The following is a 15,615-nucleotide window of genomic DNA, read 5'->3' as shown; positions in this document are numbered from 1 at the left end:
GTAACTATTTCTGGCTCCTTTCATTGAATATGTAGCAACTTTCATGTGTATGAATGAGCCATTGTCACCTGGCCACGTCCCCAACCCCCTTTTATGGCGCTGAAGGGGATGTATCTGGATCGCGTTTCACCGTTGCGCTGTTAATCAAATTACCATGCGAATGCGATTTGAATACGCGCTAATGCGGCTATTTAGAATGTGAATAGCGATCTTCGGGTGAGAGCGGTACTACACGCCCCCGATGCAGGTAAAACAAAGTAAGATGACATGGTTTACTTTTTTGCCGATTTAACCTAATTAAAAAAACTTTAATACTTCCGACAATGGACGTTTTGAAAAGAAGACAGATTACGGATTTAGCCAGCGTTTTTTTCATGATTATACATTAAGATTTCAGCGAGATATTTATAAACTGAAATAGACGCGAAAAGTACGCGATGTCGTCGACGACATACTCGACCCCAAAGAGTTAAAAGCATATAACTAAGATCGGTGGATCTCATGGGAATATGGTCGATTTCTGATCCCCTCAAATTAACGTGATCGAGGCCGATCGATCGGTGCGCCGATTGATCGGTGCACCCCTAGTAATTGGGACATACAGTGACCTCCACACTGCATTTTGACCTATTTTTGGTATTCTTTTGCATTGGATATATTCATGGTTATCTTCTGTTCTTTTCTAAATAAATAAATGTCAGAAATCTTTGCAGTGAGAAAACTTAATAAAAGTTAATACAATTAAAACTATTCCTTCCATTAATAGCTTTGCAGTAATAGTAGAGAAAAATTTCTTAAAGTACAACGTAGAAGCACAATGTAATGGCTGAATAACATTAAACAGCTTAAGAAAGCATCCTCATACCCAAATTCTATGAGACTAGAAAATAAATTAGTATTTATGACAAGCAGCACAAACACTGAGCAATACATTTATTTCACAGAGGTATAATTAAACAGGATAACTACAATGAAACAACGTGTTTGGGTACACATGTTATAGGTTCCTATCAACAGCAATGAATTCTACTGCTGACATTGTACTTAAATGATGTAAACAAAAATATTCAGCATTTTGTCTACCCTAGGGGTGGTCAATATTACCTGTAAAGGGCCAGTGTATATGCAGGTTTTTATAATGTTCTATGAATGCATTATGAAGGTGCACTGAATGTTCTACAGATGCATTACAGAGGCATTATGAAGGTGCAGTTAATGTAAAGCTTAACCAAAATATTTGAAACCTGGAGATGTTTCTTGATTAGACAGACAAATATTGATGAAGAATCTGCCAAGGACCCACAAAAAGGGAGATTTTCATCAGAACCTGGTGCCCAGGAAATGAACATCTGAAGTTCTGACATCACTGATGCTGGAGTTGGCATCTTACTGGGCACCAAGACAGCATTTTGCAGTCAATGATATGGATGATCCATTCAGTGTTATTTTACAACAGGATGGAATCCTCTATCATTTATTCATAAAAGGTAGGTGATAATGCAAGATCAACGTGTGGAGCGTCTCTCCCAACTGACCCATTTCCAGTCACAAAAGACAGCTGGCCACTACCAACTCCAAGAATACCACACCCTTCTTGAGTATGTGTTTCATCCACAGTACCTAAAAATGAAAATCAGTGAAACATAATATGAATAATCTCTTTCTCACAGTAGTTTCATTCAGACAGTGGAGCAAAGTTTGCAGAAGGTGGCAGCAATAACTGGTTCATTAAAAAAAAGGTCACTTACTACACAATTACTACAGTAGTTGAAAAATGGAAAAAATGGAAACATTACAATGACAGTCATACTTGACATGCCTACCTTTGATGCTTTTTGGGCTTTGATCCTGCCTTTACTTAACTGGCAATGATACATAGGTGTTGTCTATACCTAACAGAAAAATAAGACGAACATTATACAAGTTCTGAGGAACAGGTCAAACAAAACTTTAAATTCAAGTGACAGAAGCTGTAAGCCTTGAAGAAACACTTACATGTCCTACTGTCTCTTTCCAGTTCAACTGGTTTTTTCTTCTTCTTCTTATACCGTACCCATGCAGTGATGAGAATCATAAATATGGCCACAATTAATGTTACACCTGACACTAACCAGCTCACTGCCATTGGGCTTAACAGCGGCTCTGGGTCTGAGAATAGAAGGGCAGAAGAACACATGCTAAGCAGAACATAAATCAGTTTCTGATAACAACGGCTGGTAGCTACAGTCCTGGTCAGGATTTTTGGCAGCCCTCAATTGTAAGTACAGAATGTAGAATATCTTCATAAATAAATGTAAATGATCCAATTTTGTATAATCAGATTATCTAATAAAATGTCCAATGTTATTTAACAACAACAACAACTTTAAACTTACAAAGCTTTTGTATAGTGAAATAAAAAATACAGGCATAAAATGTACATTGGACACAATTACTGGCACCCATTTTATGATTTTAAATTATTTCCTCAACCAAACTAGGAACAAACAAACAAGACCTGAATTAAGCAATGAATTATACTTTACTGTATAAAAAAGGGGCTGATTGCTTCTAGTTTCTTTTTCACAATGGTGAAGACAAGAGAGCTGTCTGAGAGCAGCAGAACTGCTATTATTTTACACACTACAATTCCAAACAACACGCTACAATTCCAAAGGTTACAAAACAATTCCCAAAGAACTGAAAACCTCTGTTTCAACAGTTCATAACGTTATCAAGAAGCTTCAGTTATAAAAATGTTAAGATGCTTTTTGGACATGGTGCTAAGGAGAAACTCAATGAGAGAAGTCTGCGAAGGTTGGTGCGGATTGTGGAAAAAATACCATGCGAGACATCTGAAGAGCTTCAGGCTGACCTGGTGCAACCTGGAGTGATGATGTCTACTGTACCATACGCCACACACTAACCCAAGTAGGACTCCATGGATGAAGGCTAAGGAGGACACCACTACTGAAAGAATGGCACAAAAGGCAAGACATATGTTTGCAAAAACCTTCTTAGATAAATCACAGCCTTTCTGGGATAATGTTCTGTGGACAGACGAAACCAAATTAGAGCTCTTTAGGAAAGTAGTGCAGCAGTGTGTTTATAGGTGACGAAGTGAAGACCCTACCTACAGTAAAACATGGTGGAGGTTCTGTCATGTTGTTGGGCTGCTTTGCTGCCTCTGGTACTGGAGGCAATGAATGTATCAAAGGAACAATGAAATCAATAGACTACCAAGGCATTTCAGAGTGACATGTGTTATCCAGTGCCCAAAAACCTTTGAAGTTTTGGGTCTTTCAGCAGAATAAATACCCAAAGCACACAACCAGCAGTACAAGAGAAAGAAGAGGAATGCCCAGGAATGCCCTGTTTTAAACTGGCCAGCAATGAGTCCTGAGCCAAATTCCATTGAAAAGCTTTGGAGAGCTAAAAGGACTTCTGTAAATTTAAATGAACCTGAATGCTTAGCAATAGAAAAGTGGCAGAAACTAGCAGCAAATGGATGCAAGAAGCTTACAGACATGCTACAAGAAATGTTCAGAAGCCGTCACTGTTCTGCAACCAAATATTCATGGGTGCCAATAATTGTGTCCAGCACATATTTTATGTCCATATTTTTTATTTCACTATATAACAGTTTTGTGATTGTGGTTGTTGTTCAATAACTTTGCACATTTCATTTATTATTCTGATTATACAAAATTGGTTCATTTGCATCTATTTCTGAAGCTGTTCTAAGTTCTGTACTTACAGTGGAGGGGTACCAATATTTCTGACCAGGACTGCATATATCGATGTGCCTACTCGACAGCAATATTGGAGTTCATTTGGTTCTGTCGGCTGCCTGCATGCTACAGGTTGCCATAACTCACCTCTGACTGAGATCGGCAAGGGCTGGCTCTCCCGCGAGATGAACGTGCGCCCCCCCATCTGAATATGGTACGCACATCGGTAGTAGCCCTCAAGGGGCGCCTGTGCATTTGGGAAGAAAAAGGTGCGGGACGAGCTGGGGGCAGATACAGAGTGGCGCACTGTGCCATTGGACCGGATCAGCCGGAGCTGGAAGAAGCCCCCTGGATACCATGATGAGGTAGAGCAGGTAATGTTCAATGTGCCTCCCCGGGTCACCCCTCCAGGTGGGGCCCCCACCGAAGTGTTGTACCAGATCTGTGGCGTGTGTAGGTCCACTAAGACGAGAAAGAGTAAATCAAATCAAGAGAGATCTGAGAGTTGGACATCCAGGCATTATGTTGCCAAGGAAACCAAGGAAAAAAACACCATATCATGTAGCTGAAAGTGTTAGAACCTTTAAATACCAATTCTGTGCAGATATGACATCATACACTATTTTATATTTTATGACATTTGTGGACATAAACTTTAACAATTCATGCCACATTTGAAAAATATTGGAAATCAAGCTGTTTTCTGAATCAGCCACGATGGCGGATCAGATTACTGAAGTAGCACAATTCAATTGCGCTCCGATTCTCTCCTACTACGCACCATCCAAAAATCTCAGAAGTAAACAAGGAGTGAACTTACACACGATGATGTCAATGGAGTTGCTTTCAGGCGAATTAAAGGCCACTCCAGTTTGCACAGTGTACAGGCAGGTGTACCTGCCCTGGTATGATGCATCCACATCAAAAAGCGTCAGCTCAGCCCGAGTTCGCGGAGCTCCAGTCCCCTGGGTTACCAGTGGTGTCCCAGCACCACTCTTAAACAGATGGAAGTCAAAAATAGCGTAGTGGTTGGAAGGAGCCGTGCAGCTGAAACGTACTGCTTCTCCAGTAGAGTATGCAGAATAAGCAGAAAGCAGGGAAAGCGTAGGTCTCTTTAACGCAACTGTAAGACAAGACGCATGCGGCTGTCATCGTGACACTGAAAACCAGACGACAGAAAAGGCAATTTCTGAGAAGTGGATTTAATACGACATAGTACAGTATTCCGATTCAATATAACATATGGTTTTTTTAAAAAGTACAGTATACACAAGGTTGTGCAAGAAGCCGTAGGAGTGAGGACATGATATTGAATGCACCCCTGGATTCTCACCTGAGCATTGCACCCCTGCAATGTTGTGCTCACTGCAGACCTCGTCGCTGGCTGAGCTCCACATCCGAAATTTGGAGCACTGAGCCAGGTTGTGTTCCTGACCAGAACACGGCTCACCTTTCAGCCAGATTGCTCCGTAGGTCGACCCATACATGCCGCCAGAAAGAGAGTTGATGGCCGGCCCACAGCCCAACTCTCGGCACACCACATGGGCATCATTCAGGTCCCAACTTTGGTCACATACAGTGCCCCACTGGAGTCCAAGATAAATCTCCACCTTGCCAGAACAGGCGCTGTTTCCTCCCACCACTCTGACGTGTGCATGGTCTGTTGATGATCATCATTCCAGTGAGTGAACGCATCACATGCAGTGCTCACAAAAAGTCAAGGGATGCTCGCTTAATTCAGTAAAACAGTTAAATGTATTAGTTTCATAACAAAATATCATTGACAAGCAATGTTTAACATATCTGCCCTTATCTTCCATACAGACATTTTCTTAAGTGTCATAATTTTTTGACTGACTCATTACAGTTCTGTTCTTGCCATTTTGCTATTAATTGCATTTGTAGTTATTGGCTCCCAAATGGATACCAAGCACAATTGTTGGGCGTTTCATGTTATTACAAAGGTGTTACTAATTAAAAAGCACCCAATGAAACTGCTTGTCAATCACCTTTTTAATTTAGAACAGCTCTTTTTGAACAATAATTTGGATTTCAATGTATTACTACTGGTTTTATTACTAATGGTTTTATTTAACTACTAGTTGATTCAAAACTGATACACATTTTTGTAAACAAAAGAATATTTTTTTTGCCATAAATCTGTAATATTTTTACTGAATTAAATAAGCATCCCAAGACATCATCTGAGCACTGTACATCACACAAAATACACAATAGAGTACTTAATATTTCCCAGCAGGACCGGCTTAAAATTTAAACTTAACTGTTTAAAAAATGTTTTTTCAGCAGCACACTGCTCCAAAACTATGGAAAATCTGTTTTGTGTATCCTATTAGTAAACATGCTGGAAAGTATGGTGAGGCAAAAGTACTACACTTACTTTTAAACCACAAATAAATTATAAATAAACAGTGTTTCTAAATCAGAATTTCCTTGTTTTCTCCACTGGACAACTCACTTTATTAATGCCCTAAAGAAGGGAGATTTGTCACAAAGTATCATTCGAAAACATTACGGGTCATTCCATTAATTTAACAAATGCCCTTTGCGTCACCGTTTTTGATTTGTTGTGAATTACTCATATCTACCAGACAAGAGATTATTATTACTATTATTATTATTATTATTATTAATTTTACCTTTGAGATATAGTGCCTTTTCTTGACCTGTTAACTTAGTCCCCTTCCCAAAAAAAATACTGTATTGCCCCTAACCCCTATATTTTTTGAGTCTCAAAAACAGCATTGTTTAGAAACCGTGTACACCTTTGGGGTGCTTATCTCATGAAGGGGACCAAATAACAGGTGAATGTTTTACACACAAATAGTGTAAATTGTACACTTAAGAAACTGACTTGTAACTCTCAGCCCTTCACTGTTTTTTTTCTTCATAATATTGTAAAAAGTAAAAGAAAAAAAAAAACAGATTATGTGATGAAATTTGGCCTTGACAAAGAAACTTATGCAAAAGTTACATTTAAGTATCATTCGAAAACATTACGGGTCATTCCATTAATTTAACAAATGCCCTTTGCGTCACCGTTTTTGATTTGTTGTGAATTACTCATATCTACCAGACAAGAGATTATTATTACTATTATTATTATTATTATTAATTTTACCTTTGAGATATAGTGCCTTTTCTTGACCTGTTAACTTAGTCCCCTTCCCAAAAAAAATACTGTATTGCCCCTAACCCCTATATTTTTTGAGTCTCAAAAACAGCATTGTTTAGAAACCGTGTACACCTTTGGGGTGCTTATCTCATGAAGGGGACCAAATAACAGGTGAATGTTTTACACACAAATAGTGTAAATTGTACACTTAAGAAACTGACTTGTAACTCTCAGCCCTTCACTGTTTTTTTTCTTCATAATATTGTAAAAAGTAAAAGAAAAAAAAAAACAGATTATGTGATGAAATTTGGCCTTGACAAAGAAACTTATGCAAAAGTTACATTTATCCACACTAAGAAAAAAGTACTCATGTTGCTGTTTCCAATGAGCTATAGTTGAGCTATGCAGCAGTAATGGTACAAACGTTAGTGCTCATAAGAAAACACTCAGTTATCCTTTTTTTGCTACCTGCAGTATATAAAAGTCACTACATTTCATAGGGATTTTTATATATATATAAAAATCCCTATATATATATAAAAAATCTTTCTGAGCTCTGGAAGGTACTTGCAATGCACATGCCAAATTCCTCAAAATCTAAACCGGTGATGCAAAACCTTATTTGGAAATTTATTGAATTCAAATGGAATGACTATGATTATGTGAAGGACAGGCAGGTACAGAAAAACAGCACTGCACAGTGTGATAAACTAATACCCAGAGGGACAGTTTGAGGGTGGGTGCCCATGAATCTTTCCTTAATATAATGATTTGGCCGGGATACAACATACAGAACCCAAGAACATGCAACCCATCTGTCCTGGAAATTTTCCATAATCAGCTGTGACCGGGGCCTCACTGTTTCATTATTTCTTACTAGTGAAGGTATTATCCACAGTTTAATTTCTCATTAAAGACATATGGCTTCAACACTGATCAACTACTGTGCTTTTTTACTGAGGGGAAAAAACAAAAAACAAACAATGTAAACATAACAAAAATCCACCTATCGCAATCCTTCTCTGCTGGGAAGACGATCGGCTGCAACCTTCCATCTTTACAGGACCTGTATGAGTCCAGGTCTTTGAAAAGAGCAGGAAGGATTATGGCTGATTCCTCACACCCTGGTCACAAACTCCTTCGAACTCTCCCCTCTAGCACAAGGTTGCGGTCCATTGGGACCAAAACATTACGCCATAGGGACAGTTTCTTCCCCACTGCAGCCTGCCTCATCAGTAAGGCCAGGAACACTCGCTCAAATACTTTTTCCTCATCCTAGTATCTTAAATATGTAAATATGTATATATTTCCACTGCTATATCATATTTCACATTCTATCTATTTATATTAGTACTTGTATATACCCTTATGTGTGTGTGTATGTGTATTGTGTATGTGTGAACGTACATGGCAATAAACACTATTCTGATTCTGATTCCACATTAGCCACAAAGCAGCTACAGCTACTGCAAATATTTTGCGTCAATTTCAAATGACTAAAATAATGGCACTAAGAAAATGAAAATATTTACAAACTGCTTCAGAAAAAAAATGTTTATAAACATTTGACTACTTGAAAAACAAAAACACCACTTAAACAATGCTTCCCATGCCCCTGTGCCGTGTGAGTTTCCTCTGGGTACACTAGTGTCTCTAATTTGTGTTATAGAGCCCTGGGGTCCCCTGTCACACTCTTGGTTTCCTGGTATAGGCTCTCTGCAGATTCACCATGACCCTGTACTAAATAATTTACAGAGATTATGGATGCAGGATAATTTTGTATAAACATTATGCATAACATATTTATTTAAAACGCTAAGTTGAATGGTCAGGCATTCACCAAGTTCTCTCATGGTAGCACTGTAGGCTTAAGAAATATATTTTACTTACCGGAAACATCAACAAATTCCACAAAAGCAAGAATACAGCCTGGGAAAATCAACACAGAATTAAGAAGGTCATCATTTTTATATTCATTAGGGGAAAACCACTAAAACAGCAGTTTATGGTTGCTGTTCGTAATGACAGGCAGTTAATAGCTTGTATTAATAAATATGACTGGATCTCAACAGAAAATTGAATTTGTAATACAATAAAATGCAGATCCTTCTGTTACTGTTCACAGCATTGCAGTATCCACATTAGTAATTAATTCATTTCATGTCATTAAATGGCCACCTATCTCCATTTTCTCACTAACAGTCACATACAGCCACATAAGACCAACAGCACAGCAACGCTAAAGCGTCTCGGGATAACTCACCTAATGCTAGAACAAGAATCCTCAACATTTTGGTCCTAGACAGGAGGGTCCTCGGAAAAAGGTTCCTCTAACCATCACTGAAATTAACATAAAATAATTCAAGATAATATTTTTTTGCCTATACTGATAACTATAATTGTGTAGTCTGCTAGTATTGTAACAAATTATCTCAAAAATTATTGATAGCAGCAGTACACTGTTCATTATTCCAACACGGGTGGGACAAGTCAACCAAGAAGACGCAGAGAGCGGTATTATATTGTATTATGGTATATGCAAGTAATACTATACTCACAAGTGTTATTTTCTCCTTTTCAGGCGGCGACGCTGCATATTTCTAAGCACAGAGACTAAAAAAGCGCAGCACCGATACTGGGACGGTGCACCACCGCGTGACTCACAAACCACAACAATTTGCGTCATTATCACGCGACTACTGTCCCGGGATTGGCTGCGCCTAAAATTGCCTACTTGCTTCTGTGCTAAATTGTATTTGTATAAGCTCAATAACTGGACTACACGTATTCAACATATTTTCACCAAAATCTATTTTTAAAAAATTAAATATTAGTATTGGTTGGTGAAGCAGAGTTTTTCCAGCTCACTGATTCGCCAAAATTTTGATTAATCAAAGCCATTCATTATTCAACACTTTTACACTAGTGACACCTACTGGTTTATACGTAACGTACATATCATATCAGACATCCCAACCTGCAAAAACTCATTTCAGGGAGGTCTCCCCCGCCAAGAAGGGAAATGACTTTATTTCACACAAGAGAATTTCTACATTGGCCATATGTATAATTTTTTGTTAATTAATTTTTTCTAGTCAGCACACTAAATTTCGAAGGCTCCACTGAACCGATAACTTCGGTCCTCGAGAAGTTAATAAAAGCCCGCCCGCACTGAAATCTGATTGGCTTATTTTGCTAAGTAGACCAATAAGGATGCTGTCTGTCTAGCACGGGCTACATGAACAGGCACACACGCAGGGATCCATACATACGCACGCTCTCTCTCTCTCTCTCTCTCTCTCTCTCTCTCTCTCATTCCGTCGTGCGCGCGATTTTCTCAAGTGCGCGATGGACACGTTACTGTCTCGCGCGCATGCTCTTGTGTGCTTGCTCTAATTTCCGGGACATTTTATTCAATTTGCGGGCATCAGGGAGCCGCTATCAATATGCGGGAGACTCCCGGAACTTCCGGGAGACTTCGGATGTCTGTCATATGCTCACACTTCACTAAAATAAAGCAAGTACATGCCGTCGTAATGACAATGTACATATTCCAATTTTGAAGGAACAAATCCCTTTTCTTTGATATGACCATGTACGGCTGCTTCACTTTTGCTTCGATCTGTCTCATACTTTGACGATTTCCAGTTCGTCACCCATACAATGTCTCTGCAAAGTTTGAATAAGATCCGTCTTATACTTTTTGAATTATCGCGCTAACAAGAAGGTGTCCGCAGCTGCGGCAGACTCATCCAAAAACCATATATATTCGCCATTCTGGGAAATGTCCCCCCCAATAACACATAAATCACATCACTTTAATACTCAAAATAAAATTAATATTGAGAAGGAAACTGGTATTTAAAGGGGTAGTTCACTACTAAACTGAAAAAATATATATGTTTTAGACAGACTTATATAGGATATATAGTGGTATATATCCATCTAGGTCGTTCTGTTGGGAGTTGGTCTACTTTTGGAGAAACGCCGGCAGTATAAATGTGGGCCGGGTTTCTTTCGAACATAATGGGACTGAATACATTCCCTCTGTGATTAAAGCACAAAAAATACATTTGAACAGTAATGTCTCTTACCAGGAATCATGACGCGGTTACAGAAGATAATCCACCGACTTTGTAGTGAGCAAGTTAACGTAGGAACTATTTTCTTACACCGAACTCCACACACAAATAGTATCACTGCTTAGAAAATAGCGCAAGTGTTACTGGAAATTCAGTCCCCCCATGTTCCCCCTATCGCGCGACGATTTGAATTATGACACCATACGCTACCTTGTAGTTAGACAGTTAAATAAAGGTTAGTTTCACTGTCGTCTTAATATCGTTCTACGAACGTGTTGAGTTAAACCATTTATGAAAAACATCGTATGTCTTTTCAATATTTGTGTATTTTTAAAGATAATTCAAGTGATTTAAATCGTTAGTAATAAGATGATTCCTGGGAAAATACAGAAAACGGTAGTATTGCTTGTGGGACTTCATCTTTAGTATGCGTGACATTCCGTGTGATATTGTTCATTTTAATTACATATTAATTGTAGCATTATACTCTTTACATTTACCAGATACTGCTGACAACGTTGTCTTTGTAAGCATTCAGACGTAATTCAGTTCTACGAAAACATCGTGATTCATGGTTTCACAGATACACAGATACAGAAATTACAGCACACGAAACTGAGGATACAGATCTGTTTAAATGGTAATGTAAACATCAGCCAGCAACCATACGTGCGTAGATAGGGGGAAGCCAAGGTCGTCCGATCACTAGGGGCTATAACCCCGATCGAGTATTTTAACTCCGAAGCCCCAGGTAAACTTGACTTCGTCTCTGTTTGTTCAATATCTAGAAACTCCCCTGGGGAGCATTATTAGCTAAAGGCGGGAATATATGGGTTCCCTTTCTGAAACACACAGGCAGCAACTCTGGAGCCCAATACTTTTGATACTACTTTATGCATATGTAATTATGTACCTAAATGATTTCCATTCATCTCCTATGCTTCTTTGCCCAAGTGTAAGGGGGAATCATTATTTCCTGACATCCAGGATATTTGGTTCCCCCTGCCAAAATAGTAATGCAGCAACTCTGGACCCCAATATTGATGGTTTTAGTTTATGCACACGTAATTATGTACCCAAATGATTTTCAACAACAACAACATCAAATTTATTTTTGTATAGCGCATTAGCACAACATTACATTGTCCCAAAGCGCTTTACAGCATCCCCACCCAAAGCCCCCAGTGAGTAAGCCATAGGCGACAGTGGCAAGGAAAAACTCCCTAGAAGGAAGAAACCTTGGGAGGGACCAGACTCAAAGGGGGAGCCCATCCTCCAGGGGCCGGCAAGGAGAGTCAAATACAGTTAAATCTGAAACACAAACGGGGAGCGGGGGGGAGATGACAAGCCGGTGCCACCGCTCCCTCCAATCGCCAATTTTCAGCTGATAGAATCAAATATAAGATTAAAAAAACGTTCAAATATTTTCTTTAAAATATTGTAAACTCTAGAACAACAATAGAAAATAGATTTACATTTCTGAAATAACTCATAAAAAAAAATTCTGACTATAAAAATATACCACAAACACTAAATGTGCATGCAATGCATAACACAAATATAAAGGATTATGCCATATTTAAACCTACTTACAGTAAAACATTCTAGTATCTGTGCTTGAGCAGAAACAGGTGTCAGATATATCAAATAAATGAGCAAAAAGTTTTCGGGGTTTCTAATATAGTCCCCCCAAATCTAAATTTGGCAATATTTTACATAGGTAAAATGAAAATGCATGACACAAATCAAAGGATTGTGCCAGTTTCAAACATACTCAAATACATTATAGTAGCTCTCCTTGAATAGAAACCAGATATATCAAATAAGCATCACCAAAAAGATTACTGGTTTTAAACATAGACCCTACCTCCAAGGTGAATTTAAGCCTGATTTCACATGTGTCAAATGTATAGGCATAACAGAACGATAAAGCTTTGCGTAAGCTTCAAACCTACTGAAATACATTAAAAATAAAATATTTTTGCTGATGTTTATTTGATGTGTGTGACACTTGTTTCTATTCCAGGAGAGTTACTATAAACTACATAAGTAGATCTGATGCAGAGATGGGGACTCAAGTTTGTGACTCGGACTCCATTCACACTCGAGACGCTCTTAAATTGACTTCAGACTCGACTTGCAACTTATTTTTTGACTCAGACTTGATTCCGGCTCACTGATAGCGACGCGTGAACAATAAGAGTCTTTAAGACTCTGTCTGTTAGCAGGTATAACCCAAAACCTTAATTTAGCAGGCATGACCCAAAAGCATTTCTGACATACCCTTCCAAGTTAAGCTGTATTTTCTTACAGCTTAAAACGTGCCTGGATGTTTTCATTATGTCCCACGTATGGCGTATAGTGTTATGTCTTACAATATTCGGATTTCCATTTCCAATTTTTAATAAAGAAAACCATGATGATCCCACTGAACAGTAATATCCCGTGAATAAAAGAGCAGCACAACTGCACACATTAACTTTTTAACATGGAGTTTGCGGTGTTTCTTGCATAATCATTTAGGCCTATTTACTTGCACACACACGACCTGAGAGACAAATCAATTTTATCCATTAACTGGAGTTTTTGCTTTAGAACGAAGTGTAAAAATCGTGATTTTCTTTAACATGAATTTACCTTATCAGCACGACAGATGGGGTCTTGGTTATACTCATTCATTATCCAATCACATAACTTTAACATAGTTGAGGGCGGAGTCCGGCATGGTTTGGTTTGGCTGCCTTATACACAGGAATCTTCTTTTTTGTTAATCATATCGGGAAAGGTTTCAGTTGCGTGTGTGTGTGTGTGTGTGTGTGTGTGGATTAGGCTAATATTACATCGTATTTTCAAAATTACAATTGTGTTATTTTGACATTGTGGGGACCATTTTTAGGTCCCCACAAAGATCTGTGAATGCAATCAAAAAAGTAAGAATGCCAAAAGTCTCGTATTTTGTTACTTATGGTTAAGGTTAGGGCTGGGTAGGGGTTAAGGTCATCATGTTATGATTAGAGATTTCCCCCTAAAAAATAATGGAGAGTCCCCACAAAGGTACAGTTAGAAAGCTCTGTGTATGTGTGTGTGTCTCAAATTGGGACCAAGATGGAGACTGGAGATTTGACTCAGACTCTAATTTTGTGACTCGTGAACATCTCTAGTTTGAAGTTGGCGCAATCCTAGTGTCTATGTGAGTCAGTAGGGCTTATTTACTCTGATATTTACTTTGACCCAGTATGGAGAACTGAAAAAGGCACTCAGGTTCATGATACTCTGAGAGAGGAGATGTGGTTCCATTCATAATAATAACTGATACGTTATTGATCCCCAGGGGGAAATTCTCTTAACGCCTAACTCAACTTGCTCTCTGTAGGTGAGAGTAAGCTAGCCACAAAGGGCAGCCAGCCATAGCCGCACCCAGGGGGCTGGGGGTTAAGGGCTTTGCTCAAGGACCCACAGGTGTGCCAAGGCTGGCCTTGAACCAGTGACCTTCTGATCACAGGCACCCAGGGTCAGCCCACTGAGCCACACTGTACCAAGTTTTGATCAAACATAGAAAGAGACATTGTTCAAAAATGCGAAGGGTATAACAATACCATACAAGCATTTACTAAATAAGCTACAATACACACTAAGCCAAAGCAATGGAGTGGCTGGCAGAGCAATGTCCTGTTAGAGCAGCCTGGCTCCTTGACCCTCTGTACCTTGAAGCTGCAGGTGTACAAACGATGGACAGACCAAATTCAAAGAGCATTGTAATTTCAGTGTGCGTGTTCCCTCATCATAAGAAGCAAGGATGAGGTATGACTGGAGTGGTCGCAGGAGGTCCTTTGTGTTTTGTTTTAGATCTCCCATGAAAGAGCCCTTTTAGGGAGGGAGGTGTTATGACACTCTGTGCCCCCCTACTAGTCCTGCAGTGGCAGTGCATTAGCTGTGGTGGTAGCAGGGAGAAATTATTAAATTGATTAAATTGGTCACACCTGCCTAGGTGCACCTGAGATATAGGGAACTACTCTCATGTCTTCCTCCATGGCCTTCTGTCATTTATTCCACACATGCACACATTTTTACACACACTTCATCATTTTGTCCTGCTGTTTCCTCTTACATTGCTTATTATTGTGTCAACCTTCCTTTATATGTTGTGGTCACACCAGTCAGGCTGTAACATGGGTTACAATTGTTATCTTGAATGCATTTGATTACCCTGTATATTTTGTACTATTGACTAGACTTGCTTATTTAATACGAGCAGTTATTGGCATTAACTAATATTTATTTGTCATGATACATGCTTAGGTTGTATGTGAAAGTCTAAAAATTACATCAGTGATGTAGGGTGGAGCTGTGGTTGCGGTCTTTGCCTCATCAAAAACCTGGACAGTAACAGATTGAATGCTCTCTCACTAATATATTCTAACATCAAATGTTTGACAGAGCTTTGATAGTGCAGGTACAGTAAGTCATGGGTAGTGTCGATGCAGGCAAATCTTACAAACCCGATAACATAGCTGATACGTGGTGTATAGCCATAATCCATAACCCTTATGTACATATCTTGGGTCACTAGTGACCTATGACATCATGGTTACAGTTCTCCTGAGCTCATATGGTTCATTTTAAATTTGCTACCAAATTTACAGTAAAATCACTTAAAAACTTTTGGTAATTTATTTGCCAGTAATTC

At 38.9% G+C, this 15,615-nt stretch overlaps 1 protein-coding gene across 3 annotated transcripts; it reads right to left on the bottom strand.

Moving 5' to 3' along the window:
- Positions 1-918: 918 nt before the first annotated feature.
- LOC111842324 (uncharacterized) lies at positions 919-11,045 on the bottom strand. 3 transcript variants are annotated; one of them, XM_023808826.2, is made up of 9 exons: positions 10,941-11,045; positions 9,110-9,186; positions 8,737-8,775; positions 5,044-5,370; positions 4,531-4,833; positions 3,858-4,172; positions 1,996-2,148; positions 1,824-1,892; positions 919-1,620 (listed from the first exon to the last, which is right to left on the bottom strand). In XM_023808826.2, exons 2-8 carry the CDS (start codon positions 9,135-9,137, stop codon positions 1,855-1,857), a joined length of 1,203 nt encoding a protein of 400 aa, XP_023664594.1. In that variant the 5' UTR covers positions 9,138-9,186; positions 10,941-11,045; the 3' UTR covers positions 919-1,620; positions 1,824-1,854. The 3 variants fall into 3 exon arrangements, with proteins under 3 accessions (XP_023664594.1, XP_023664593.1, XP_072568984.1); XM_023808825.2 differs by lacking the exon at positions 10,941-11,045 and adding an exon at positions 9,405-9,546; XM_072712883.1 differs by lacking the exon at positions 10,941-11,045 and having other exon boundaries at positions 5,044-7,928; positions 9,110-9,192.
- Positions 11,046-15,615: the final 4,570 nt, after the last annotated feature.

This window comes from Paramormyrops kingsleyae, chromosome 6, assembly GCF_048594095.1.
Source record: "Paramormyrops kingsleyae isolate MSU_618 chromosome 6, PKINGS_0.4, whole genome shotgun sequence".
Classification (NCBI taxonomy): Eukaryota; Metazoa; Chordata; class Actinopteri; order Osteoglossiformes; family Mormyridae; genus Paramormyrops; species Paramormyrops kingsleyae.
Note: the sequence above shows the minus strand (reverse complement) of the source record. Positions and strands in the feature narration are given on the sequence as shown.